Source organism: Meriones unguiculatus, chromosome 10 (assembly GCF_030254825.1).
Source record: "Meriones unguiculatus strain TT.TT164.6M chromosome 10, Bangor_MerUng_6.1, whole genome shotgun sequence".
Taxonomy (NCBI): Eukaryota; Metazoa; Chordata; class Mammalia; order Rodentia; family Muridae; genus Meriones; species Meriones unguiculatus.
In genome coordinates this window covers 78,624,395-78,650,932 of record NC_083358.1, presented here as the reverse complement: position 1 = coordinate 78,650,932, position 26,538 = coordinate 78,624,395, and the positions used below count along the sequence as shown (strand labels likewise).

General features: G+C 41.2%; 1 protein-coding gene across 3 annotated transcripts in view; it reads right to left on the bottom strand.

Annotated features, from left to right (window-relative positions):
• Ank2 (ankyrin 2) overlaps positions 1 to 26,538 on the bottom strand; it is a 559,246-nt gene that overhangs the window by 395,723 nt on the left and 136,985 nt on the right. Inside the window, exon 2 of one of the 3 annotated variants that reach the window (XM_060392734.1) lies at positions 5,429 to 5,489. The exons of the other annotated variants lie outside the window; for them this stretch is intronic. Within the exon in view, the coding sequence (XP_060248717.1) occupies positions 5,429 to 5,449 (21 nt within the window). The 5' untranslated portion in view covers positions 5,450 to 5,489. The remainder of the gene's footprint in view (positions 1 to 5,428; positions 5,490 to 26,538) is intronic. 3 annotated transcript variants of the gene reach the window in all.

The window sequence follows — 26,538 nt, the reverse complement described above, 5'->3', positions numbered from 1 at the left end:
TGGAAAAGAAAAAGAAACTTCACAGTCACAGCCAACAAATAAAGGACGATGCAAAGTTTGGCACTCACACTAATAATTTGTAAGTGTTTGAAAATTAACCATATTTTAAAATAGTAGATTCCTAATAATAGTGCCTTTAATATTTTTTAATTTAATTAATTTTTTGAGTCACAGTCTCTGTAACTAATCTGGGCTGGCCTTGAACTTAAAAATCTACCTGCCTCAGCTTCCTGACTGAGAGGATTACAGTTGTACAGATATAATTTCTGGCTACTTTAAAAATAATTTTTAATTAAGTAAATGACATGGGTCATCATGGAGTCTTCTATACCTAGATCCCTCGGGTCTAGACAAAACTCTCTCTCTCTCTCCATCAGTTATTCCCCCAGAGCCCTGTAAGTCACTCTCTTCTGCTTCAGAGCAAAGGTGTGAAGCTGTGATGGGCATTGACAACAGCACATCCCACCATTTCCTCTCACTAGCTTTCACAGACCTAGATGGCAATTAAAATGTCACACAGAACCTAGTGCGTTAGCATTTGGGAACTGACAAAAGGCAGGCTTCTACCATGTCCATCCCCTTAGCCTGTTTTCTCTTTCAGGACACATCAGAACAAACGCTGCAGACCTGTGTGATTAGTTTACTAATTGGGGAATTCCAATGTTATCAGTCAGAGTCAAAAGGTGCTGTTTGGCTTCTACAATAAGTGCATTTACTGGGTGGCTTAGTAATAACTTTTTATCTTACTGAAATTCATTCATTGCCTTCCATTGTAGAATTTCAGGCCGTTAACACTAAAATATATACAGGAAAGAAAAAAAAAAAAAAACCCAAAAACCTCATGTTTACTCTGTGTTCCAGGCATACCATTTCATGATAACAGGCAGAAGTTTTACCACGTGTATTTAGTCTTAGTAGACCCTAAGCAAAATCATGTTCCAGAAATGAAATTGTCAAGCTTCCATAGCAAAAAGTTCATTTGCTGCCTCCGGCAGGTGGAAGTCGGGTGTGACCACGCTTATTTTAATTTCGTGTATGCCCGTGTACACACATTCCCTCTGTGGGAATGTTAGAGGAGTAGAGTTTTGCTTGAGGTTTCCTTGGTGGGAATGAATGACTTACAAAGGAAAACTGTATCCGGAACACTAGAGGTCTGACTTATCCATTCATCAAAAGGAATCATGTTTGAAGGCGCACCGTTGCAGGTTTCACCTTTGATTTTTTTTTTTTCTCAAAAATAGTAATGCCAGAAAATTCATCAAAAAAAATTATTTTGAACTAAAAGTGTTTTCTGTTTTTCGTGCTAATGTGTCACACCCATGCTTCCTAATCAAGAATTCCGTGGCGTTCACAATAATTAAACAGAAACATGTTTAGCTCACTCATATCAGAAGTTTACACTGTTTCCCTATTTTAAATAGTTCCCCAGTGATTTGGCTTTTGTACCATTTTTCCTCCTCTTTAACCTGGATGTGCTGGCAGAGTTACCTAGAGTACAATAGGAAAGGTCACCTGTTCTCTGGCAGCACAACGGAGAAATGACAGGGTGGCACCTTGTTTTAAATATGTTGATCATATTACATGTTTTATCACAATAAAAATTTATATTGAGCCAAAATGGTAGTACACACCTGTAACCCAGCCAGCGTGGTGATACACACCTGTAATGGAGCCAGCATAGTGGTACACACTGAATCCCAGCAATGGAGAGGGTAAGAGAGGAGGATCAGAAACTCAAGGCCAGCCTGGGTTATAAAATGAGACCCTGTCTGAAAATGTAGACTTTATATGCAAGAGTCACATGATAAAGACGATAAGCCCATCATGCCTTCCTGTTGGGTGCTGACGCGCATCCTCTCAGAACTGGAGGTTTTTTTTTTTTAATCCTTTAACTGAAAAGGCTTACTGTGAGAAGGATGCTGTTCACATCCAACTAACTGAGATGATGCTGAACATCTGGGTCTGGATCTCAAACTGTATTCATCGATCACTCACTCAAATCCAGCCCCAAATACATACAAGGTTCAGCCAGAAACACATTTCTAGACAATTATACGAGTATCCATTGCAAAAAAAAGCTGACACATCTAGAAGCACACAAAATGTAATAGGCCTCGGAGCCTGAGAAGTTAGCCCAGGTAATCAATACGATCTTAGTCTGTGAATGATCTAATGAGTGGCCCCAGTTAAAGCAGGAGTCTTAACCCTGCCCCTTGCTTTCCCATGCATCTGATGTATAAGTCCTTAGTCCACACACAGACACACACACACACACACACACACACAAAGAAAAAAACCTGAGTGTAAAATTTTAAAACAATATTGTATTATATTGCTAAAATCACTATTTTATTTGCTAGTATTTTCCCAGTATTATCTCCTGATCACAGAATTTTGTCATTTTATTCAGCAGGTCCAACCCATTGATGACCTATAACTTGTCTTTCTTAATTGTTTCACCACCTCATCATGGATTAAATACTTTTCTCAAAAAATTATATTTTTTTTCATTTGTAAAAAAAAAGTAGCAATCTTTAGCTTACCGATTTTTAAATTTATCTGTCTTTTTCACAACAAAGAAAGAACAAGCTTCAATGAAGACGGTGACTGTTTTTAACTCTGAACAGCAGGAAAAAATACAAAACAAAAGTATCATTTTCTCTAGTCACAAAAACTGCATGTAAAATGCAATTGCAGCGACATAGAGATGCCGTGTCTAATTACATTTACTGGGAAAACTAGAGAGCTCCCATTTGATTTGTTGGTTAGAGAAGCTTAAGTCAATCAAGACAAACAAATCTAATTCTGTCATTATTAGCAATGATGTATGTGCTTCAGGAGAAAGTAATGTCATAAAGTGCACAATTTGCAAGATGTAGGTACCTAAAGTTCAAACAAATTAGTAATGGGTAGAATGAAAAGTCGATATCCATTACTTCAGGAATTTGTCTCAAAGATTACATCTGATTTATAGGCAAATGCACAAACAGGCATCTCTACTTTTACACTTTTGGTTATCTCATGCAAACAAAATTGCATATATCAATGACCATGTCACAGCAGAATATACTGTTCCCCAATATCGAAAAATTCAGTGTTTGGCATTTTCTCCAAGTTCTTTTGTTTTGCTTTGTTTCTTAAGACAGGGTTTCTCTGTGTAGCCTTGGCTCTCCTGGACTCACTTTGTAGACCAGGCTGGCCTCCAACTCACAGAGATCCACCTGCCTCTGCCTCCCTGAGTGCTGGATTACAGCCATGCACCACCACGCCCGGCTTTCCTCCCAGTTCTTACATGTTAAGTAGGCCTTGAAAAAAAAGACATCTGAAGTTTATAAATGTTGTATCTGGCTCACATGGTTTCACATTTAACCGTTTTAATTATTCCCATCTCCTTTTGCTGCCTACTTCTCTGTAACTAGACAAGACTTCACACACCACTAAACAGAGATTCTAAGGTGGGAATCAGGGACAGACACCTAAACAGAGTTCAAGGACACAAACCAGAACGGAGGAGCTTCTCCTGTGGAAAGGGAAGCGCAGGACGAAAAGATAAAGCTCTGCCAGTCAGTGGGCCAGCCTTCCGGAGCCACCACCCTCCCAGGAACTTATCATGTAATTATGGGACAGCCATTCCCTGATCTCCCACAAATCTCTGCGCTGTCCTGCTGGGGATTCTCTGGTTCCAGCATGCCACTCACTGGGAAGCCTCACTGGTGCTTGAAATAAGTCAAACGGTACTATCACAGGCTTATGCAAACAATATTACTCATAAAACAAAACAGAATGAGATCTACCACCCTTAAAATAGCCCAAGTGGAATGGTGTCCTCCCATTAGTAACAATAGTAAAACTGTCAAGAACAGTGTTAAGAAAGCAATGCCTACAGAGTATAGAAATTTATTGTGATTAAATATTCATCATTCAAAGAGCATAAAGATTTTTGTGTGAAGTTATTTCTTAAACTTTTTTTTTCAAACACATCCTCCTCAACTGGCAGTGCCCAAAATTTTACAAAGAAATTTTTAGCAAAACAGAAAGTTCTTTAAAAATTGTATTCTTTTTTAATTTTAATTTTATTCTTATTAATTACAGTTTATTCACTTTTTTGTACCCCAGCTGTAGCCCCCTCCCCACCCCTTCCCAATCCTACTTCCTCCCTCTTAAAATTGTATTCTTTATAAGAAAACATTTCTCTTCTACTGTATCCCCCTACATCTTCTAGTCATTTGTATCTAGTTATTAATCTTGTGTGAAGAGACAGCACATGACTCATGACATCCAAAACACAACTGGTATTGTGAATGTTTACAAATGCTATGATGTAACACAGCCAGCTTAAGAGTTTATAATGTATGTATTTTTTCTGTATTCAGATTGAGATGGTTTCCATAACAATTTGAAGATTCTAGAGAAAAAAAATCCCCTGGATGATCATGTCTTTTAAAAAGAACAGAATTCCAAAAATCAAGTGTGCTGCATCAGACTAAGAAAATTTTCACTCTGTTACTCCTCTATATAATTCTGTATTATGTCCCCTGTTTCCCTCTGTTTTCCTTTATCAAAAAGCAATTTCGAGACAGATGTAATTTTTTTCCTGGAGAATTCTTCACATGGATGCAGTCCAATTTAATTAACCAGAATCAAACACTTTTTGTCAACAAGCTTAAAGCAGTGAATATTATAAGTAATTCTGAAGACAGTTTGGCCCCAGAAAATAAACCCTAAGAACAGAAATGAGGGCTGGGTGCAGAATGACTCCCAGTGTGGCTATTCTGTCTATTACAGTCAATCAGCTTCCTTCCCTCCTCATTGTCCAAAAATGAATCTGAGGAAAAGACAGTTTCTCTTTCCATTCCCACATAGTATTAATATTATACTGGTAATAACCACTGAGACGCAGAAGAAAGGATTGTCATACTTTCCTAATAATTTAAAATTATTAATGCTATGATGCCCTTACATCTGGTTTGCAAGATATTTTTGTTTGTTTTGTTTTTAGAGACAGGGTTTCTCTGTGTAACCCTGGATGTCCTGGAATTCCCTTTGTAGACCAGGCTGTCCTCAAACTCAGAGATCCACCTGCCTCTGCCTCCCAAATGCTGGGATTACAGTTACGCACCACCATGGCCTGCTCTGATTCAAAACATTTTCTTTATTATTATTATTCAGTTTACATCCTTGTGGTAGCCCCATCCGTCATCCTCTCCAAGTCCCACCTTCCCTCCTTTCTCCCTCCCCCTCACCTTTTCCTCAGAAAAGAGGATCTCCCTTTCCCATCCACCCCAGCTCATCAAGCTGCATCAGGACTGAGTGTGTCCTCTTCCCCTGTGGCCTGGCAAGATTCTTAAGGAAAGTAGTAATCAGTTACATTCTAGCCTTTGTCTTTTGATAGGATTCCTTCAAAATAACATTAAAATACCAAAAGTACCTTTTGCAACATGGTTGTCATTTGAAATACCAGATCTTCATGTCCCTGATCAGTTACTTACCTAAAGAGGAAAAAAAAAGAAACAACATTAAGAGTTTGTAATCACAGCACTTAGATTTGAACTAAATCTAATTAAGTTTGCAGTGCACACTGACACAACCCTTTGTAATGCAAAAGAATAAAACAAAACATTATTCAAGGGCTTAAAACGTAGACAAAAATATAATATGAACATAGCATATGATATGCAAAAGGCATAGATTTCAGATCGTATGAGGATTTCCATAATCATACCAATTGTGGAAGAGGACGTTGGGGGGGATTATGAACAATAGAGATACTTGTGTTCACTCACACAAATGATTTTATAAGTTTAGTGTAGCAAGCAACATGAAGCCATACATTTTGATTGACACTGATCACTTCTTTGCACCCAAAACTGTGTTAATACAGCTTATCAACACACTGTTAGGTAGGCAGGTCTGTTACTTCCATGCTCACTCACTTTAGCAGAGCACAAAAAAATAAAAATTTATGGCTGAACACTCTCAGAACGATATCTCGGAACAATGAACACCTCCTATTCCACCATATAACACCAACAGTGACGTCTCTCATTCGTGCTCTTTTTTTCCTCAAATCCCTGAGTATTTCTATGTATTCACTTGTAAACCTAGCACGAGAGCTTACTCACAGCGTGCTGTCAGCACACCACACTACGCTGCACACGACGTGCGCGTCCCTTCATTAACTGCATGTGTGTGCACATGTGTGGTTGCGCGTGAATGTGTGTACATGCCCTTGCGCACGCATGCGGCAGCCAGAGTCAGTCGTGCTTCTCTGCTGTTCTCTTAGTGCCTTGCAACAGGGTCTCTCACTGAACGAGAAGTCTCCATTTTGGCTAGGCTAGGCTTGAGCTTTGAGAAGCCTAAGTCATCCTTCTAATTTTTCTTCTCCTTCTTGGAGACCTTCACACGGGTTTACAATGAAATACGATCCATCCCAGCTCCCCCTCTAACCCTCCCTTAATCTCCCAACACCTCCGCTCTTAATTTCAGACCTGTTTTCTTGTTTTGTTTTTTTCAGGTTAGTGCTGCTCATGTGTGCTTGATTCGGAAGCCATCTGGAAATCTTACCACCACCCAGCCCCCAGTTCTGAGGCTGCAAGCACCAACAGCCGTGTCTGGCTATGCTGAGTGTTGAGGATGCAAGCTCGGGTCCTCACACGCTCAGAACAACTGCTCCTACTGACTGAGCATCTGCTCCGCTCCGTGCATCTCGGTTTGAGGTGTGTACATCTGCATTAAGCTGCTGCTCAAGAATTTATTTAGCTGCTAGCTTCTTCATGATCATTTAGATCAGTGGTTCTCCACCTTCCTAACGCTATGACCCTTTCATACGGGTGCTCATGTTGTAGTGCATGCCCAACCATAAAATTATTTTTTCGTTGCTACTTTATAACTGTAAATTTGCTACTGTTATGAATCATAATGTAAATATCCTGGTTTTGTGATGGTCTTGGGTGACCCTTGTGAAAGGGTCATTCGAAACCTTTGGGGTCATGATCCACAGGTTGAGAACCACTAGTACAGATGCTGATGTGTGTGTATGTGTGTGTATGTTCCACTGTTTTGTGAGATACGTGCCATTATTCTTGTTTTAATTTTTAAGTTTTATTTTATACGTATGGGTGTTTTGCTTGCATAGATTCCTGTCCACCACATTTCTTATTTGACTCTTCCTTTTCAGCTTTCCAAAAACAGCATCTATCCTCCATGCAGAGCCTCTGCTACACATAGTATGAAGATTTTAATTCATTTTCAGTTGCCAATAAAATCTTTCTCATTAGGCTTATTACATAAACTAATACACTAGGCCTTGCCTCTTTACTCTGGGTTTATTTGCTTTAGAAAGTTCATAGATTCTTGTATGTTTTTGTCATTTTATTGATGAATTTATTTTTAAAACAACTTTTTAAATGGCAGAAATTCTTTCTTGGTTTCCCTATGTGGGTTAGGGAATTAGGCAGGCAGACTAGGGTATAAAGAAGGGTCTAGCGTTGAGGGCAGTGAGGAGACCCCGGTGTCTCACTGAGGACAATACAAAAGCAAGCTTGGATTTCAGTGGGTGCATCCATTTGGAAACTGTGCTGCTTGGCACATTATATTCAAATGTTTTATACCTTTCACTAGGAGCCTGTATTTATCAACTTCAATGCTTTTCCTGGACAGAATTTCAAAGAAAACTCACCATGCAGTCATATCATTTGACTTCAGAGAAAGCTACTTCAAGAGTATTTGTCTTGTGAGAGGAAAAGGACAAAGACTGTCTTCTGGGGTTTACCAGGAAGAGCCTGGCATTGGGATCTAATTGGCCTGGCTTCAGGTCCTGGCATGGCCACTAACTAACTACAGGCTTTGTACAAATTGCTGAGATCTGAGCCTCCAGTGTCTCCATGAAATGAGGTTACTTAAAGAATTACAGATAGTAAGTAGGATATGCCTGGCGTAAACCTGGCATGTGAAAATCAGTTACGTATCATTTAACGTATGGTTAAATCCGTTGACAACAGGCTGTGTCTAGACCAAAGCTCTTTCTATACAAGCAAACACCTGATCTTATTTTCCTGTGCCCTTGATTTATCTTGAAACATTTTCTTTAATTTGACAAAGAAAAAAAAAAAGACTGCATGTGCTGTTACTTCCTAGCTCTGACCCAAGCATACATCCTTCACATCTGTGTACTTTTCCTCCTCTGACCTGTTCTTGTCCTGTGATGCTGACCCTACAGATTTCATCACATGAGCTCCCCTGCCCAATGGATTCCATCAGATTTGACCAGTGGAATGACTAGGCAGCAGATTCCTAAATGCAAGCAGAGAGAGGGATGAAGATATTGGCTCATCTGTTCCCTCCTGCTCCAACAGCTCTGACAATGGCAGCATCTGCCTATCCCTACAGTTTCGGTCAGATGGTTCCCCGTCCATCCTCCAGCAGCACACTTTCCTTCACTGTGGTCCTTCATGTCTTGCCTGGGATGAATGATGATTGTCCTATGGTAATGTGCCACATTCCTTATGGGTTCCTATAATTTGGTGGACTTGTATGTAGGTTCATTAAAGTATCTTCAACAGTCCTAGCTTAGTATGCTCATCTATTCTTCTTCAGTGAAGGAAAAAGGGTGATGGAGGAGTATTTAAAGAGAAAAGACACTCCTTGGACTTATCAACCTTTACAAGAAATCCTAGAATTGTTCTATTACATTCATATAGTTATGCTCTTTAAAATAATATATATTGATTTGGAACCAGCTTTTATTATTCTTATGGACACACGTCATTTTTTCAAATATCTCTTTAGCATTCCAGAAAAATCACTCCTATTTAATCACAGAAAAGGAACTTTTTTCCATTGCACAACATTCAAAAGTTTGTTTTACATTTTTTAATTTGTATCTTCAAAAAATTCCTAGATGAAAGACACAATCTAAATCCATTCAAAACTTTTGCTGAAATAGCTAGCTGTTGAGTATGAAATTGGACAGCAATCTTCACCTGACAGCCAGTGGCATAAACTAAAAAATGAGAAACACGTGTGGTATACCATTTCTTCTTCTATTATAAGGTTTGTGATGGCTTGAATGACATTGGCCCCCATAAGTTTGTATTTTTGAATACTTGGTTCCCAGTTATTGGAACTGTTTGGGAAGGACTAGGAGGTGTGACGTTGTGGAGGAGGTGTGCCACTGGGGGTGGGCTTTGAGGTTTCAAAAGGCTGGTGTAATCCCCAGGGTGCCTTTTCTCTGCCTCATTGTTGTAAGTCAAGATGTGAACTCTCACTTTGCCTTTGTTCCACCTTCATGGATTTGAGCCTTCTAAAACTGTAAGCCCAATTAAGTGGGGTTTTTTGTTTTTGTTTTTGTTTTGTTTTGTTTTTTACAAATTGCCTTGGTAATGGTGTTTTATCACAGCAATCTTAAAGTGACTGAGACAATGGTTTTATTAATTCTTTGAGAATTCCATACATGCAAACAATGCATTTTGATTCTATTCATGTCATACTCCTTCCCTTCTTCTTGGTTTTATAGCTGCCATTTATTTAACATTTACAGTACACCAGAAGCCGTAGTATACATCTGACACATTTTATTAGATTATTAGATTTATTATTTATCTATTATTAGATTTATTTGATTATTAGATTACATTATTAGATTATTATATTCTTACTATTTACTGTATAACTCGGAAATTACTATTTTTTCCATAAGAGGAAGCAATCACTACAACTTGCCTGTGCGGTATAGGTAGCAAAATCAGGAGCAGTCCATCTTTTTCCTAGCACATTTTATTGTCCCCTTTAAAAAGACTTGGTTTACATGATAATGGGTGATACTACATTTTGCAAAATATTCACCATATTGTATCACAATGCATTATATTTTTATGAGCTGTGACTTAGCTTATGGTATGATTAATCCATTAAACTATTGCAATATTTTTACTTGATTTTTCTCTTACCCTTAAAGAAAGTTAGAACTCTACCATAGATGATTACGTAAAAAGAAAAATGAAGGACTCAAAAATCTAACAAGGTGAAGATGCTCCTGTGGCTTAAAGTCCTCAGATCAGTGTCCTTGAACCTGACGTGCCAGAATCACTATAGGGCTTTCTAATAGACATGCCAAAATAGACAGGGAAAAGCCCATGAGGCTCAACCCTACATAAAGGACCACAGGCAACTAAGAGAGATGCTGAGAGTGAGAGAAACAGCCTTCTTCAGGGATGAGCACACCAAGTTATTATCCAACACCAAATGGTCAGCCCTAACCTACACACAAGCAATATTATACAGACTGAGCAGTGTGTATTTAGGAATATTTGTGCATATGCATATATGCCTGTAATAACGATTAATAAAAAATGAATTTAAAAGAAAGCAAGGAAGGGCATGTGGGAGGATTTGGAGGAAGGGAAGGAAAGGAATAAATTATGCAATTATATCATAATCTCAAAAATAAAATTAAGGACTGGAGAGATGGCTCAGAGATTAAGAGCACTGTCTGCTCTTCCAGAGGTCCTGAGTTCAATTCCCAGCAACCACATGGTGGCTCACAACCATCTATAATAAGATGTGGTGACCTCTTCTGTCATGCAGATGTACATGCAAAGAGATCACTTAAATGTAAAATAAAGAAATAAATCTTTAAAAAAAATGTTTCTTGTAATCAATTTAAAAAAAATTAAATTAAATTAAATTAAAATTTTTTAAATCCCTGATTCTTGAGTCCCCTAAGATGTTCTGATCTTCTGGCCTCTCCAAGGTGATCCTTTTGCATAATGAATCATAAGAACAATTCTTATTTCAGGGATCTCTGGGCCTGCAAGATTAGCATTAGAATCACCTGGGACCTTGGACATGAGAGTTCTTCGGCCCCACTCCATCTCTTGAATTAGAAATTCTCAAGTGGAGCCCAGTGCTATGTGTTTTAATGAGCCACCAAAAAAAAAAAAAAAAAAAAAATCTGGTACATTCCACAAGGCACTCTCCCAGATCTTTGGCCTATTCTCACTTTCATATACAGACTATCAAGAGCCAGCATGAGGTCACAGAGTCTGGTCATTCTCCATGGTGTTTCTCTCTGAGCACCCACAGCATGCCTACCATTTCTTGATCGATTTTATCTAAATTAAGATTTCAACAGGTCATCTTACCCCGGGTCCTCTTTCTTGTTTATCTCCTTTAGGTGTACATATTTTAGTATCTTTATCCTATCTTATAGGTCTATATAAGTGAGTATATACCATGTGTGTCTTTCCGCTTTTGGGACACCTCACTCAGGATGATTGTTTCTAGGTTCTACTATTTGCCTGCAAATTTCATGATTTCCTCGTTTTTAATTGCTGAGTAGTATTCCATTGTGTAAAAGTACCACAATTTCTGTATCCATTCCTCAACTGAGGGACATCTGGGTTGTTTCCAGGTTCTGGCTATTATGAATAAAGCTTCTATAAACATGGTTGAGCAAATGTCTTTGTTGTGTACTTGAGCTCACTTAAAAAGACAAATCGGATGGTCATTGGATATAGGAGCCTACCACAGAGGGCCTCTGAAAGACTCTACCTAGCAGTGTATCAAAGGAGATATTAAGACTCATAACCAAACCTTCGACAGAATGCAGGGAATCATATAAAAGAAGAGAGAGTTAGTAAGACCTGGAGGGGACAGGAGCTCCACAAGGACCAAATATATCAGGACACGGGGGTCTTTCATGAGACTGTTTCTCCAAGCAAGGACCATGTATGGATATAACCTAGAACCCCTGCTCAGATATAGCCTATGGTAGCTCAGTATCCAAATGGGTTCTCTAATAAGGGGAACAGGGACTATTTCTGACATGAACTCAATGGCGAGCTCTTCAACACGCCCCTACCCCCGAGGGAGGAACAAGTCTTTCTAGGCCACAGAAGAGGACATTGCAGCCAGTCCTGAAGAGACCTGATAAGCTAGGGTCAGATGGAGAGGGAGGAGGTCCTCCCCTATTAGTGGACTTGGAAAGGGGCAGGGAGAAGATGAGAGAGAGAGGGTGAGATTGGGAGGGAATGAAGGAGGGGGCTACGGCTGGGATACAAAGCAAATAACCTGTGATTAATATAAAAAATAACTAAATAAATAAATAAAAAGAAAAAAGATTTCAACAGGGGTAGTGCCCACATTCACAAAACCTTACTAGGAGCCATCAAAATTACAAACAAGTATTCAGATACTTAAATCACCACCACTGTTTTAAATTTTCTGGAATTGTGTATGTAACCAAGAATCTCAGGTGGAAATTCTAGGGTTATTCTACAAAATCTTTCCATAGTTCACTTGATATGTGGTCAATAATCCTCTCTGTGCCCCAGAACTAATTTAGAAAGTGTAATACTTAGGCATTCATGAGAAGTTTCCATCCGAGGGGGAGGTATTATCACAGCGAAAAAGAATATGGTCTCTAAGCACTAAAAGAATAAAACACGTTCAGACACACACATAAAAACGTGCTCAATTAAAGTCTCAGGCTTATTGGATAGGACATCATATCACAGAATATTAATTGCAGACAAGTTGTTTTGTTGGCTCTGTGTCAGCTGAAGTGCTAACAGGGCCAGATCCAGAATCTCACACAATAGCTCGGAACACAAGAGGAAAGACAATGCTGTATGCTGCCTGCTGAGCAAAGCATTCTGTCCAACATTTAGAACTGGTGAACTACTTTTAATTTTAGTCCCAGTTTCTCCAGAGATTGACAAAGACACAGAGCCACTGCTTGAAGCCCTTGCCTTCAGCTCCCATAGAGCCACTCTGCAGAGCCTTTGAGGCCCCCCGTGGCTACTGAGAGAAAAACTCGGCCCTGGCCTATCATCCACGTTTATTCTTCTCTGAGAAAAGAGACTCATGAAGGGCTCACCTCTCCACCGTGAGGCTGTAACTCTGGGTTAATGATGTCTTGCACTTAGCTCCATTTAAAAAGCTTCCTTTGTCTCCTTCGGATGCACTATTCAACTCAGTTCTCCTGGCCTCTCACTGGAAATCAGGATTCCACGGTAAACTATTCCAAGTCTCTTAGTTTTCATTCTCTCTCACCAGAGACTTTGCTGTCAGCTTGGCAAAGATGAGGCACCGAAAACCGCTTGCCACCAACGAAATGTTAACTAGACAAACACATTCACCATCCGCAAAAGATTTCTCAGTATCTCCTCTCACCCTTAACAGAACAAACAACAACAATAAAGAAAAAACTAACTTAAAAAAGCCCTTCCCACTGAAAACAAAGACTCACTATTTTAACCTAGCTTTCTCAGCACCCGTCTATTTTTAGCAGCTACCTAAATAGTGATAATAGACACAGTTGCCGACCTGCCTTCTCAGCCATTTCCAAAATGTGCTTTCCACTCACACCTTAGCGTTGTCCAGCCACAACTATTAAAAACCGCATATAAGAGCTAAGAACGAAATTCAGCGGTAAAGGGCTTGCCTGGTAGGTACACAACCCTGCCTAAACAGCACCGAAAACCTCCTGTCTGACCAAGCGGGTGACTATTTAGATGACAGGGACCCAGGAGAGGAAGCAGCAGCATTAGCTCCCTCCCTTCCTTAATTCCTATCAGAAAGGCATGCAGTAATAACAGTGTACAGGCACCCTTTGTGTTTCCAAATAAATAGAGATTGCACAACTAAGTTAAAATATAATTATCGATAATAACCTATAACTTATATGTTCCTAATATTACCGTAATTATGCTGTGTCACCTATGTTATCTGTTATTATTCAAAACAACCCCATGAAAACCATCCTGTGATCTATAGCCGGTTGACCAGGAAAATGAACCGGTAACTGTTCATGCCCCAGGCCACATTTCTGTGAACAGCAAATGCAAAACTAGAGTCAAACCCCATTTTCCTGCCTGGTGACGCCGGTTTGGGCTAATGTTGTCCCCATTAAGCTAACGTGACCACACGAAGCGACAGTAGACCAGGCATCCAAGGGCTTGGCGCCGGGTGAGCTGAATTTTTAAGGCAGTTCAGAGGAGAAAATAATTGGAGTACAGAGAAGGGTGAGAGGACCCAGAGGAAGATGGCACATTATCGCTACTGACGTTAGCAACTGCGCGAAGCACAGCTTCTCGGGCAAACTGTGAGAGGCCAGGGAACGTACCACTCAGGCTGGAGCGCGGCTCACAGAAGGATGAGACTGGAGAGTAAAGCAGCTGGGGCTCCATCTTCCAGGTCTCACATGAAAACTAGCTGAATGACTCCGTGGAAACGCAAAGCCAGCGATGACCTAGCAAGCTACGTTAGTTTGGGTCTCTGGCGCTGCGGGCTTGGGAAGAAAGGGTCTATTTCATCTTATGAGCCGTCAGCTCATCGTCAGGGGTGCTAAGGCAGGAACTGAGGCAGAGCCCACGGAGGAATGCCCCATAGCTTCATTAGTCTTGGTCACCATAGATTTCTCATGCCATCCAAGCATTTTCTCGGTTGAGGTTCCCTCGTCCCAAGGTGACCCGTTTGCTGTCGGCTTACAAAAAAAACTAACCAGTACACAAGCCAAACACATCAAGACAAAAAATCATAGCCCTTAGCTCCTAAAGGACAAACTCAGTCAGTTAAGTCTCTGAGCTTATGGCCAACTTCCTTCTCCCAAGTCAGGGTTAGAGCTGGTGTCAGCAGCAATAGACACTGAACTGTGAGGCTCCACACAGCAGGCAAAACTGGCTTCCCATGGATCCCTGTTTCTAGCACAACAGCTGCCATGAACTTGGCACTTGAGCATATTTACTGAATAAAAGAAAAAAGGAACGAATTAAAGTGGTCATGAAAACACCGAATTCCAGGCTTAATGTGAAAGAGGTGGAAGGAAGCCACAGAAAAACAAAAATGGAAATGCATTCATTGCACAGACCATCCAGTGCTCTGACATAAAGCACACTCCCTTAATATGAAGATTGAGCAATGCCTCATCGTAACCAGAGGCAATGAAGGCAATGACTCTGGATGACTGGAACAAACCAGTCATTCAAAAAAAAAAAAAAAAAGAGGCAGGTTTGAAACCATCAGTGAGATCTATTTTGTAATAATTATATTAAAGAAGTTTAGCAAACTGGGGAGATGGCTCGGTGATTAAAGCACCTGCCGGGTAAACATGAAGACTGGAATTTGAATCCACAGAACTCATAAGCGCTCAGAGGGTATGGAGGCCCACCTGTAATTTCAACACTCATACGATGGAGAAAAGGGATCCATGGAGAAAGCTGGCTAACAAGACCTGTGGTATCAGGAAGCTCCGGCCTCAAGTGAAAGATGCTGCCTCTGTGAATAAGGTGGACAGCAATCAAGGAAGCCTCCCGCCATCAGCTTCAGGGAGGCTTCCGCATGCACACACCACATACACATATACCCACACACATTCAGACACACATGTGGACATCATGGCTCACGTCTAGACCCTCAGCAATGGGAGAATCAGAGAGAGGGGAGGATCTTGAGGGTTCGTAGGACCACCAGGCTGGTCAATCAGTGAACTCCAGGGTCAATGGCAGCCTGTCTCTAGAGCAAGGTGGAAGCTAGGCATGTTGGCATTAAGGGTATGGTGGACAGAGGAATGCTTAAAACGAAATCTAATTCACCTAGGTCTTATCATCTACTTCCAATTTTAATACAATAACTCAAAGGGGACCAATATGTCCCCAAATTCTAAAAGAAAATTGTGTAGTTTCCACCCTGCTATCTATGTTTATGGCTTAAAAAAATGTTGTTTTACAAGGTTGTGTGTGAGAAAAGAGGTATTTGTACATGAGTGTTCATGTAAGTAAAAGCACAAATATTACCTATCAAAATAAAGAAAAATGTGTGAAGAATAGACATAATTTTATATATACATAATTATATATACATGTATTATATACATAATTTTTATATATACATAATTTTTAAATTACTTTGGATGTCACTAATAAAATATGTAAATACACATTAATTTATGCAAAGGGCTCGATTTAAAGGGAACTCTTTGGATTCAAATGTAGAGACTCAATCTAATTGCTGAGAACATATCTACAGGTTTTTAAGGAAAGGACTTTCCTAGCTCAACTAATATAAAAATAAGACAAATATCCATGTAAACACCACCTAAGATGTACTTTTCAATATTTCTTTACTCATTCTTGTTGTTCGGGGTGGTTTGTGTTGCTGGGGGAGGAACCCAGGCCCTTGCATGTTCTACTCCACCACTGCACCACATCCTATGACATCTTTTCGTTTTAAATGAAAATAATGACACTGCCCACTGGCCAGGCTCACAGTCTCATCAACCTGGGCTGAGCCTTGCTGGAAAGTGGCCAACGAGAGTTAGGGAATGCCTTCTCCTTGCTGAGCAAGGCATTCACAAAGGCTGAAGATGCCCGCAGTGCTGTTTCATGCACCTCAGCCCAGAGTGAAATATTCAAACTGACAGACCTAGGTCAGTGTCTACAGAGCAGCCATTCCTTCACGGAGCTGATGCATCCAGAGGGAAGCTGGCCTCCCATGGAGAATGGTGGGAGGGAAGTCTGGAGCTTAGATAATGAAGGCCTGTGTTCTTCATCCAGAAATGGGGGTGGGGCGGTATTCCATTCATTTTCATTATTCCCAAGGCTATTTATGTGTACATTTCCAAATTAACTTCTAAATCTAGAATCTGGAATCTTTGAAAGAATAGTCAATAACAGTTGAGTTCACTGGAAAACCCTCGCAGACAGTAGCTCAGCCAAACAGCCCGGCTCACTTCAACAGGGCTGAGTCATGTTGGTGAAGTTATCTCTAATGGGATGTGATTAAAAAAAAAAAATGGCACTTTGTTCCGGGATTATTTTCCCCAAAGCATAATGCAGTCTAATTATGATGGGGGCGGGGGAAAGTCACGCGACAAAGTCCAACAGCAGATATCCCACGGTGACCAGAGTGTCTCAGTCCTTCTAGAACTGTTAAGGTCTCCGAAAATAGGGAGAGCAATGCACCACCACAACCCAGAAGATGCTAAGAGGTCGGGACTGAAGCAGCCTGCTAGGACAGAAAAAGGCCTTTCTGTTCAACACCAGTGAAAGGTGCTTGCCGTGCAAGCTTGACAGCCTTAGTTTGGTCCCCAAAACCCACATGGAAGTGGACAGAGAGAAGAGAATCAAGCCATGCATGTGCAGACGCAAATCATATACACACATACACAGCAACAAATAATTTTCAATAATATTGAATATGGAAAATCACAAAAAAATCAATAGGAAGTTTAAATAAGTAAAAGAAAAGAAACACGTTCAATAATGTCAATCAACTGTGCACCTTAGTCATCACACTAAAACTAATAAGTATAATTAATAATGATAATAACAATGTGTACCAGTTAGAATACATGTACCAGATTAATGTGAGATTGAAGCAACTGGCAGAATAGCTAAGAGCAGAGGTTCAAGTCTGTTTCTCTGTTGTTGTGGTTAAACACTGACCAAAAGCAAGTTGGGGAGGGAAGGGTTTCCTTGGCTTACACTTCCAGGTCACAGGGCATTATCAGGGAAGTTGGGGCAGGAACCGAAGCAGAGACAAGAGAGGAATGCTGTTTCCGGGCTTGCTTCCCCTTCTTCTACTCAGCCAGCATTGTAGTATAATCCAGAATCAGCCCAGTGGACTGGGCCCTCCTACACCAATGACAAATCCAGACGAGGCCCTTCTAACATACCCACAAGCCAGCCTGATGGAAGTCAATTCCTCAATGGTGGGTTCCCCTTTCCAGGGGACTGTAGTTTGTGTGAAGCTGACAAGAATCTAACAACCACTCTAGAATACTCTTACTGCCTGCTCAAGTTTTCCATGAACATTAAACTGCTCGGAAATAGAACACAATATGAAAAAAAAAAATGGTTGGCCTATTCCTTCATGAAATAAATAAAAGTATTGTTTTACCTTTTAAATTTGTATTTCGATGTATGTTTAACAAGTTAATACTATGTTTAAATGCTAAATGTCTGTTCATTCATGATGCTTGAGAGAAATATACATATTTTCTCCATCGCTTCTAAATAGACTTCCCATCTTTGAAAAGAAAATACAGAGGAAATTAGCTGTTAGATTGCTCTCAGAGGTGATGGGAATTCTAAACTGTTGCAGAGACCCAGGCTGAAATAGAGGGGCATTTTGCTGCTCCAAGCTAAAAAGCGGTGCCCCGGGAACTACAGATCGTTGCTTCGTAGAGATCCCAAGCAGGTGTTCAACCACTGACCAAGAAAATGCACACTCGGTGAAGACAAGCTTCCATCTGGCTTCCCGTTGTCCAAGGAAACAAAAGGTCATCAGCTCAGCATAAGGACATTTTTAGAGCTGGAAACATCCAACAGAGATCATTCTGCTTCAGCTCCTCATTTTCACCCAGAAAGAAACTTTAGCAGCTGATTCATCTCTGATAAGCAATTCTCTTACCACTTCAACAATATGTAAAAATAAAAGATACCATATCTTGAGATATTTAAAAAAAAAGCCAGCCTCTTTTTAAAATCACGTATCTAAAATATTTGTTGGAGATAGCTGATCTTTTCCATTTAAATTCTGTCTCATTTGGGGCTACTATTGCTATAGTGAAACATTAGAACCCAAAGCAAGTTGGGGAGTTTTGGTTTTCACTTCCATATCATAGTCCATCACTGGAGGAAATTATGGCAGGAACTCAAACAGGGTGGAAACCTGGAGGCAGGAGCTGATTCAGAAGCCATGGAGGGACGCTACCTGCTGGCTGTCTCATTCTGGCTTGCTTAGCTTGCTTTCTTATAGCACCCAGGACCACCAGTCTAGAGATGGCAACACCCACTGTGGGCTGGTCCCTCCCACATCAATCACTAATTAAGAAAGTGTCCCACAGGCTTGCCTACAACCTGGTCTTGTTAATGGAAGTTCGCTCCTCTCAGATGACTTTAGCTTGTGCCAAGTTGACATAAAACTAGCCAACACAAATTCTTTCTATGGAGAAGGGGACAGATGAGGATGAGAAATTAACAAGGGCAAAGGTACAAACAAGAAACACTTAACAAAGAAAGACAGAAAATGGTGGACCGGGGCAATGAGTGTGTGCACACAGCAAAGCCAGAAAGGGAAAGGATTAACCCTGGGACCAAGAGCAAAAGCTAATGGGGATTTTAGAAATAAAGTTTAGTTTACAATCAGCCATTTCCTCAGTGCCAGGACTCACAGAACTCAGTGAATGCTCACTGTAAGTCAAATAAGACTCATCAGCTTGGCGGCAGCTAAAACAAAAAGTGTGTGCATGTGCATTCTATTTCTAGTATGAGCCAGGGGTATGGCTGAGGAGCAGCCTTTCCCTGTAATGCAATCTTACTTGCATACATGCATGCAGTTAGTAAGGTGTGCTCCCTGACTCGGGAGTCCAATGAGTGGTCTATTCTGGGTAAGAACAGCCTGATGACAAGGAAGAGGCTGTGCTCAGAGCAGTAAGTGACCATGACCACAAGTCCAAGGCTGAATAAAAGGAGAAGCATAAAATGCTTTGGAGTGAAAGCAGAAATAAAGACTGACAACCCAGAGACTCTGAGAGCCTTGGCCAAAAGCTCTTGAACCCCCCTTTTTTTCCACATCTGAGAGGTTGTGAGTACAAATCTCAAAAGCATAGCTTTTCTCTGCTTGGAGAAAAGCAGCCCCTGCACCCACTTTCCTTTATCTTTCCACAGCGAGAACTCTCAATACCCTGGGAAGTTTTAGGCTGCACTCGTTCATTCCTTTTACTTCTTTCTGTGTTCAGTTCTGGTGAAAATGGTTTGCACTTTCTTTCCAATAGCTCTTAGACTTCTGACTTGCTTCAACAAAGAAAAGGCCTAAACAACAGGCTCCGTGTGACAGAAATCTATGTTGGCAATTGAGAATGGGCTGCTGGAGAATAAATGGCTCTGCTCTCCACAAGACCTACATCATAAGCAGTAAAACAAACAAACAACTTTGAAATTGTACTGCAGCTCCTTCCGCTGTGGCTAGAAACACACAAACAACCAAGCACTCTAAAAGAGCCAATGGACATAAATTAAGTTAGCTGTGTTCTGAATCCAGCCAGGCTCTCCAGGGTGAGTTCTTTTCTCATGGGGGACACTGGGCAGAGAGGCCTGGCACGGAGGCCATGGGGTGATGATGGGTGATGAGACACTGGGGAACAAATGCTTCTTTTGTGTAGCTTTCTGAAACAAAATGAGCTTGACTCAGAAACGCAACACACTTGCAAAGCTGTGGTGCGCCAACACTGAGCCATGGGCAGTTCAAATGCTCTCTCTTCCATATATGCTCTCTGGGTTGAATGGTTTTCTCAAATTACTGTCAGCCGAGGATGTTACCTTTGTTTTTTCTTTGTTGGCATTTTTTTCTTCATTCATTCATTCATTCCTGGGGGTGGGTACATGTGGTTTGGTGAGTGCAGAGGTTAAAGGACAACTGGTGACATCAGTTCCCATCTCCACCCTGTGGGTTCCTGAGATGGAACTTGTAACGTCAGGCGTGGAGACAACCCACGTGGAGCCTCAGAAATCATTTTTAAGCTGCTTTTGTTTATATTTTGATTTTGGAGATCACGAATACTCAGGAGAGTGAATGAAGTCATCGGTTTGGGGACAGGCCTTGCAGGACCATAGACAGAATGTCAAAGTAAATCAGCTACGGAACCAAGATGTCCGTGTATGAGAAGGGCTGCTTTGGAGTCTGTGTTGATGTGTACTCTGCCTGAGATAATGCACACGAGTCAGCACCTGGGGGATGGCTGCTGCATGAACGTCACAGAAAACCTGGGACCTGGGTAGAGCAGTGAGTTCTACCTCTATATCTCATCAGAAAGTAGACAGCCTCAACCTCCTAGCACTCCCCAGAGAGGTACTGAATACTCTACACCTAACATATTGTAAAGTTTGTGGGGAATGTGATTGTCCGTGATAAATGAGAAGTCCTTCTGAAGATCCCACTTTAAGTGATCTCTGTTTTTTTTTTTAACCTGATTTGAAAATGGACTTGCTTACTCATGATTCCGTGAAAGACAACTAAAAGGCTTTATGGTGAGTGTATCATGTTCTCTCTAAGTGCTGTATTTCTGTCATCCATGAGGTATTAGCCCAATAGGTCTGGTTTTGGTGCTGTCTGTATTTTCACTCTGACAAATGGAACATGGGAGCAAAATGCTAAGTGCTTCTATGCTTATCTAGATAAAAAAAATTTTTTTTCCACTGTAAAATATGCTTAAAAGCATTAAGGATAACAAAATTACTCTTAGAACATTAGCCAGTGTGCCCATGCTTTCTGACTAACGGTCTCCTTTGGGACAGGGCTCACAAAGCCACAACACAAAATGCACCAGCGCTCTGATGTCACCAGCGATCTGTGTTCATTAACCCTCCTGGGCACTCAGAGAATTAATGGAAATTCTTGTTGGTCAAAGACTGGGATAAAAGAGACACTGGACACTAGGCATGACTCTCTGATCCTGCAGCCTTGATACGTCTACAGGCGCTGCTGTTTCATGAACCACATTCCCTTGATGTGGTTCAAAGAAAGAGCAGCTAAAACACGAGCATAAGAGCTCCGGCCTTATCTCCAGTCCCGTGGCACCAAGCTGGAAGAACCGAGGATGGTGGGAAATATAGAATGTTGGGTTCCAGGAGAGACTTTATCCAGGGGGATATGATGCCTTCAAGAATCCTTGTATTTGGGGAATTCAAATAGACACAGGAAGTGGATGAAGTGTGGAAACTGGGAGGGAGACGGTGTGGGGAGGGAAAACAAGTTTGGAGATCAGATGTGGGGATAACAGGAAGGAGAGGTGAGAGGGCTGGGAGAGAGAAGGGAAACCAAGGGAGGAGGAAGGCATCTCTGGGACAAGCTGGAGACCTGCTACAGGATAGGCTCCTGGGAGGATGTGGACATGACTCCAGCTGAGACTCCTAGCAGCAGGGAACATGGAGACTGAGGTAGACCGCCTCATAGCCAGGCTGGACTTCCAGTGGAGGGAGGGGGACACTAACCCGCCCACAAAACCTTCAACACAAAATTTACTCTGCATGCAAGAGGTACAGAGATAAAGATGGAACAGAGCTTGAGGGAATGGCTAACCAATGACTGGCCCACCCTGAGACCAACCCCGTAAGAGAGAGCCAACCCCTGACACCATTTTATTTTTCCAAGACAAGTTTTAACTTTGGCTATCCTGGACTCACTTTGTAGACCAGGCTGGCCTCGAACTCACAGAGATCTGCCTGCCTCAGCCTCCCAGAATGCTGGGATTACAGCTGTGGGACAGCACACCCTGCTCCCCCTGACCCTATTAATAATACTGTGTTAGGCTTGCAGACAGGAGCCTGGCAAACTGTCCATTGCAAGGCTCTGCCCAGCAGCTGAACAAATGCTAAACAAATGCTGAGACCCACAGCCAAATATGAGGCAGATCTTGGGGAGTCTTGTATAAGAATCGGGGGAAGGATAAAAGGACTGGGGTGGGGAGGAGAACAAAAAGCCACAAGAAGACCTACAGAGTCAACTAACCTAGGCCCGTGAGTGCTAACAGAGACTGAAACACCAACCAAACAGCATACATGGACTGAACTGAGGCTTCCAACACATATGAAACTGATGGGCAGCTTGGTCTTCATGTGGGTCCTTAGCAAATGGAGTGGGGGAGGGGGTCTATCTCTGATGTGGACTCTGTGGCCTGCTTTTAAATCACTTGCCCCTAGCTAGGCTACCTTGTCTGGAAAAGGACGCATTTAAGCCTGATGCAACAGGATGTGCCAGGGTGGGTTGGGGGATGGGGGGCTATCCTCTTCTGAGGAGAAGAGGAGGAGAAAAAGGGTGGGAGGGTGGGAGCGAGAGGAGGGCAGAGTTGCATTTGGGATGTAAAGTAAATAAATAAATTTAGTTAATAAAGAAAGAAGTTTAAAAAATTAAAAAATAGAAGAATCCTTAAATTTTACTGTGTTTTCCACACCCCTTTCTTAGGAAATTATGGAACATTCCATAATATACACTAAAAATATTCAGTTCCTCAAAGTAATGTATTGCCAAATATATAGCTTCCTCAATACAGGCAATTCCTGGGAAACACAAGGATAGTCTAAGCTTACCTAATAGAACGCGCTGATATGCATAAAACAAAATACAGGTGCTAGAGAGAAGGCTCAGTGGTTAAGCCAGGTGTCTGGTGCACACCTGTAACCTCAGGTCCAAGGGACCAGAAACAAGACAACCTCTGGTGCTGCCATCCCAGCTGAGAAAACTGCCAGGTTCAGGGAGTTCTGGGTTTGAAACTGAGCATCAGCTCCACTGGACACACAGTATATTCAGTGTCTACTACACATATAAAGGTGCCGCTTCATGCCCTGTCAAGGGTTAGGCAAGGACTCCACCACTGAGCCACAACTCCAGGCCCAAGGTAAAGCTAAGATATCAGAATGGACCTTTAAGAGAACATAAAAGCGATTAAATTTAAAAAAAAAGCCAAATATAATGTAGTTAGGATAATCAAACCCCAGGAATATCATCTGCTGAAATAATGGATTCATGAGGATTTAGGTGATGTTTTACGTTTTTATTTATTTAGACCCATGGGTTCCATTATGGCATTTTCACATATGTATGGAAAGTATTTAAATGTGTATAAAAATTTAAAAGAAGATTTGCAAGCCTCCCCAGCCTGAAGGACATTTGCACAGCAGCTAACATAGAAAATTAGGTGGAGTTGGGTGTGTTTTCTGGAAATCATTATTATTGGTATAACTATTAAAATCCCATATTGTATGAGTTCAGTACTCATAAGTGATAAACCAATACAAGCAGAAAGAGAAGAATTATGCTTTACATTAACCTCAATACCCTGTCAGTGAGGTAACATAATACGTCAGTGACAGCCTTGATTCTGAATCTTTGCCGCACTGGCTGTGACTAGTAATCACTGCTGCTTCCTAGCTCCGGAACACTCAAGCTCTAGGCATGTGTTAGCATTCAGAGCCAGCACTTCATTAGGATTTAGGATTCACAGAGTGTTTAGACACTTGACTTCAGGGTTCTCAGTCTGGTAGTTACTGGTTTCTTTTTACTTTTATTTTTTTTCAAGACAGGGTCTTATTATGTATCTCTGCCTGCCTGAAACTCACTATGTTGACCCAGCCAAGCCTTGAACTCTTAGAGATCCACCTATGTCTGCCTCTGCCTCTGCCTCCTGAGTGGTGGGATTAAAAGCTAGATCCTTAATAATGATAAGAATTACCATTTGTTGTTTCCACTGTAAGGAGGGAATTACATACATGTGTGTGCACACATGTAATATATGTGTGTGTGTGCATGTGTGTGTTTCATTCAAACCACTAGACCTATATTAAAGGTAAAAATAGATCAGGATGGGAATGTAGCTCATAGTGCTTGAGTATTATTCACACAACCACAGGTTCTATCAAGAGCAGCAGCAGGAGGAGGAAGAAAAGAAAGGAAGAGAGAGACAGAGACAGAAAGACAGACAAAAGAAAGCTATCTATTCTAGTTCACCAATGAAACAACTAAAGCCATTTGCTCAACAGGTTTACCAAGATTACTAAAGGTAGTCTAATTCCAAAGGCCAAATTTTCCCCCTCTTCTAGTATTTGTAATACCCTGATAGCTTTGTGAAAATATCATTTGGACAGTGCCTTCCTCCATTTCCACCTAGAATGCTGTTACGTTTCATTCTCCATGGCTTTCAGGAGCTCTCATCTCTCATGTAGGGGTCCTGGCAGGAGCTCAGGAACTACCCAGGAGCAGTGCTTTAAGCAGCACCTTGATATCTGGAACATGATAAATTATCAAAAAGACAACTGCATATTATTACTTACAGCACTGTTTTATTGTACCTATGCGCTGTTTTCTGTCTTAGTGAAAACAAACCCTTGAGGATTTAAGAAGTGTTTGAATAGTCATATGATATTACAGAGCCAACAGAAATATGTAGCAATTTTTGCCACAGTATTATTCTTTAGGGCTATGTCAAAAGGGATTATACATAAGATTAATGCATTTTACAATTCCTTGCAAGAGTCAATCACCCATGTTGACCATTGTTGGTGGTCTCACACCACCAGCTAGGCTGAGATAGTAGAATGACAACCCAGTCCTGGATATTTATTTTCATTCCAAAATCTGGAGCCAAGTTCATGACTCATCTTGAGGGAATAGGAAGGAAATCCCAAATCAATGAGGCAGCATAAAGGAAACTCTTTCCCTCTCTCCCACCATGAAAGAAATTGTTCAAAATTAATTGTTCAGAAAGGAATGCTGGGTTTACAAGTCTTGTGTTTAAAGGAAGAAAAAGAAGTGAAAGAGAGTGGAGGGGGTTGAATGAGGTACAAACTGTAAACATTATTACGTTAACATTTTCTAAGCTCCTTGGAGTGTTTGTTTCATCTTTTGTTAGTCTCCCCATAGTATCTTTGTGAGGCAGTAATGAGGCAAGATGCTGAAAAACAATCTCAAAAGCTGCAAAAAGGGTAACTAAGTTTACATCTGCACTCAACTAAGAGAGCACCACAGTTTCACAGGGGTCTGCAACCCTGTAGCCTTGAAGAAGCAAGCGCCATCCAGATCTGGCTAACCCAGGGAGTAAGTGCACTTCCTCAAACTCAAGTAAGTTCTGCCAGTTACATAACTCACACAACTCCCTGTGGATTTAGTGATTCCTGAACAGCTGGGACATGAAATGAAGGCCATAAACTCAGTTCTTTCCAAGGATAAATTGAAACATGAACCTGTTGGATCATGATATGTTCTGCTAATAAGAAAGCATAATGTTCTGTTTTACTTCTCATAAAATTCTGTAAAATAAAAATAGTTTTTAAAATTAAAAAAAAAACAACCTCAAGAAATCAGAAGGGGGAGAAAGAATCTGGGTGAGAAGGGAACAAAAAGGAAAACATGGATGGGTACAATGTAGCAGACTGGGAACTCAACACTTAGGAGCTGATGCAGGAGGGTCATGAGTTCAAGGTCAGCCAGGCTATACAGTGAGACTCTGACTCAAGACGACATCTGCAAGAAGAATGAACTAATAACAAAGCAACTGGCAGTGAGGTGTCATCAACAACACTGGGGTGGGGATGCCTGTGATCTACTCAAGGCAGCTCACAGAGCCCAGGAGGAACCTACGACCGTTGTTTTGCTAAGTGGTCAAGCTGCCTTCTAAAACATTTATGTTGAAAAGCCATAGGCTAGCCCTGTGCTCAACCTCCTCAGAGGTGTTTCTTATTGCAGAAGGTTCAGAAACTACCAGCTGATGGAAGGTCTGAGAAAAAGTGATGATATTAGTGCTCAGCCCTAAATAAGACATCTGTGTCATCCCTTTTCCTAAAGGCATGGAGAACATTAAGGAAGAAAAGGGTGGAAAGAATGTAAAATCAGAGCATGGGGGCATGTACTATACAGAGACACCCGCTGGACATAACATGCACTCATAAACTCACTGCAGCTACTGTTATATGCTCAAGACCTGAGCAAGATCATGACTGTCAACATCTCATCATGGATGATGGAGGAGCTTATGAGGCCCCATCC